The sequence below is a fragment of the Mus pahari genome, chromosome 6 (assembly GCF_900095145.1).
Source record: "Mus pahari chromosome 6, PAHARI_EIJ_v1.1, whole genome shotgun sequence".
Lineage (NCBI taxonomy): Eukaryota > Metazoa > Chordata > Mammalia > Rodentia > Muridae > Mus > Mus pahari.
The window spans coordinates 62,636,005-62,639,821 of NC_034595.1; the positions used below are offsets into that span (position 1 = coordinate 62,636,005).

The window sequence follows — 3,817 nt, forward strand, 5'->3', positions numbered from 1 at the left end:
TACATACTGTGAAAACACCTGGGCTGTGGGATGCCCTGGGTGTAAGATGCCTGGGTTTTCTCAACCTGGTCCCTGACAGAGAGAGAGAGAAGAGAGAAAGAGGAGGAAGATTACCACAGCATAACTATGTGTGTGTATATGTGTATATGTGTGTGTATATGTCTATATTTATATTTGTATCTATATCTATCTATATAATCTATATCTATATCTATATCTATATCTATATCTATATCTATATCTATAAAACCTAAAATTAGTCATTCTCTTCTTCAATACCACTTGCCATAGTTTGGGCACTTAGCCATTCCATGGAGAAAGTAGAACTGTATCAGACATCAAAGATCTAAGCTAATTTTGTTATATCAGAGAGATTTGTAAGACAGTTGTTTTGGGGTTGGGTTAAATCACAGTTCTTTGTTCTCCACATTTTAGGCAAGTTTTATATCTCATATAATGTCCTAACACTTTCAAAGACAGTAACAATCCAAATTAGTATGTAATGCATTTTGAAGACACTAATGTATTAATTATTTCATATGAAATATACTGTATGTAAATATCATCTGTATACTCAGAATATACAATTTAGGTTTCAATTAAAGTCTCAAAATTGCATTATGATATTATTTACTTCATTATTTAAAATTGGAGTTCAACAGTGGTTAAGTGTTGACTATGGAGCAAACATTTTTTAAAATTTTTTTTATTATTATTTTCTTTATTTACATTTCAAATGCTATCCCAAAAGTTCCCTATACCCTCCCCACCCCTGCTGCCCTACCCACCCCCTCCCACTACTTGACCCAGGCATTCCCTTGTGCTGGGTCACATAAAGTTTGCAAGACGAAGGGGCCTCTCTTCCCAGTGATGGCCAATTAGGCCATCTTCTGCTACATATGCAGCTAGAGACACAAGCTCAGTGGGTTCTGGTTAGTTCATATTGTTGTTCCACCTACAGGGTTGCAGCCCCCTTCAGCTCCTTGGGTACTTTCTCTAGGAGCAAACATTTTGAATCCCAGATTCTATAGTATATGAATATTGATTTTGTTTTATTATTATATTTCAAGAACCTAGACTAGTTTCTAGTTAGTAAGAAGTAAATATTTTGAGTGAATTCATATAAAAATAGATAATATTTTGAGTGAATCAATATATAAATAATAATATAAAATGTGTTGCTAGTAGTATACTATGCTTTCTTTTTCTAGAATTTATTCTTTAATCTTTTTTTACAGTCCAGACTATGACTTTCTATCAGGTACTTTTCTATTTTGAAAACTCATGCAATCAGGGCCCTTGCTTCTTTAGGTCTTAATAATCAATTAAAACAGGTGAGAGAATTTTATTCTTTCTGTATCATTTCTCCTTTTATTAAATTAAAAATACTGTTTTACTCTTCTGTTCCCAACCAGCCATAAACTTACAAGTACAAATTCATGTGCACCCTCCTAATACCAAAGGTGTGATTGTGGAGTGTCACTCTGGAGGTTGGTTCCCACGGCCTCTTATGGAATGGAGAGACAGAAATGGGGAGGTCATTCCAGCTGCATCAAAATCCCACTCACAGGGTAGAGACAAACTGTTCAATATGAAGATATCCCTTCTTGTTAGAGACAGCTTCTTCAAGCAAGTCATTTGTTGCTTTCAGAACCCTCTAACAGGCCAAGAGGCAAGGACAAGTGTTATTCTATCAGGTAATGTATATTTCTTCTTCAGTATCTGCCATTGCAGGATTGTTTAAAGCTAAACAGAATGATTCATTTTCTTCCTTGACTTGATTGCTTAAGCTTTACTTTATTTTGGTTTTATTCATCATATTATTTTTACCATAATTATTCTATTTTCTACATTCTTTATTTCACTTTTCCTTATTCATATTTGAGTTCTATGGCAATTTAAAAAACTTCTCTATGTGGAGAACTTTTATGCATGTATGTGTAGTGACATATAATCATACCTATTCCCTTTCTACTTTTTAACACCCCCCCTCCTCACAGCCTCCTCAACACAGACATTCCCCAACTCCATGTCCTTTTTGTTATTGATAACCTACTTCATCTAGTTAGTGTTTTCCCTATGGATATGGCTGTGGAGGCATCACTGGATGACTGGAAATCTTCCAGTGATCACATCTCAACAGAAAGTAAGTTAGTGTCTTACAGCAACTATCTCCTGTAAATAGTTAAGAATGGGATCTGGAGATCACTTACCCCTATCTGTGCTGTGATTTTTATTGGCTTGATATTTTGAGGATTTGCCCAGCTATTGTGGGTTCAAGATTGCTTAATCTATGACATATCCAAAAGTCATCATTTTATAGCACTCCCCCTTGTCTTCTGGCTATTATATTCTTTCTGTCTTCACTTCAGAAATGTTCCCAGAGACCTAAGAGTGGTGAGACATACATACATATATATATATATATATATATATATATATATATATATATATATATATATATATATTACATTTAGGGGACAAGAGTATTCTGTTTCTTATTCTCAGTCAGTTGTGAACATTGACTACTGCTCTTTGCACAAGATGTTTCTCTGACCAAGGTTGAAAGGGGTCTGGGATTATGTGTGTAAACATAATTATTTAGAAGACAATTTGACACACAACCACTGAGAAGAACAGCAACAGCAGTTTCAACACTAGTATACATGAGTTTCTGTGCCATGGGCTTTTGAGTAGGATTCTAGTATCAGGCATGAAATTCCCTCCTATGGAATAGGTTTCAAACAAAATCAGGATGCAGTTACTCTTTTATTTGTTGTGTCATTGCTCCAGTACACATATTTTGCCAGACACATGAATATTGAATTATGCAGAGTTCAGCACTAGGTAGAACCATTAATGCCCTTTCTTCCCTAGCCACCACATAGAAACTTCCAGTACTAAACAAGCTAGCTAGCACAAGGGAAGCTTGATGAATTTTTTGCTTTACAAATTACATTCACATATTCAGCTTCTCTAAATAAAAATTTTGAAGTAATAGTTGACTTTTTTTCCTTTATGGGAGAGCAGTAGGTCTATCCAAAATCTCATTGCTACTGTAAATTCGAAGCAGAGATTTGATTCTGGGACTTGATGACACAGATTTAGCTCTGTATTTGAAATGAAAAACAGATAAAGGACTTGATGGTGAGTGAACTGAGTTTGATCACAGGGCCTTACCTGGTTAAAAGATAGAAACCACTAAGAGGCAGGCAGATTTCTGAGTTCAAGGCCAGCCTGGTCTACAAAGTGAGTTCCAGGACAGTCAGGGCTACACAGAGAAACCCTGTCTTGAAAAAAAGAAAAGAAAAAGAAACCACTAGCATGAGTAGTTCTTTGATCTTCAAAGGGGTATGCATAAGTACATGAGCACACACAGAAATGCACACACACATTTATAAGTTGAATAAAATTTAGAAAATGATTTTGATGGTAATGTATCAAAAACATAATGTATGTAACTTTGATTTTAGTGTAGTCAAAGTGGGAAGACAAATCTGATGGCTGTTCTACTATCAGTATCAGGTGTCACATTATATATGAGATTGAACAAATGAAGAGGTTGAGGGGTTTTAAAGAAGATACCATGGTAATGGAACCAAGAAAACTGTTTCTTTGTAAAGACTGGATGAATCTACTGGTTATAGTCCTGGAGTACAAGGTGTTTATCAGACCTATGCTTCTGGAATTTAAGATATATATTAGGAATAGAGCATCTCATGAAAAGAACAGGGCAGAGAGAAAAATGGATGCAAATTGACTGGATTCTTTATCATCTCTTTTGACCATATTGCTCCTGTTATTCACTTTTTTTTTT

The 3,817-nt window shown here is 35.1% G+C and overlaps 1 protein-coding gene across 1 annotated transcript in view; it reads left to right on the plus strand.

Annotated features, from left to right (window-relative positions):
• LOC110323832 (selection and upkeep of intraepithelial T-cells protein 1) overlaps positions 1 to 3,817 on the plus strand; it is a 33,165-nt gene that overhangs the window by 10,757 nt on the left and 18,591 nt on the right. Inside the window, exon 4 of the mRNA XM_021201195.1 lies at positions 1,416 to 1,697. Coding sequence (XP_021056854.1) covers positions 1,416 to 1,697 — 282 coding nt within the window. The remainder of the gene's footprint in view (positions 1 to 1,415; positions 1,698 to 3,817) is intronic.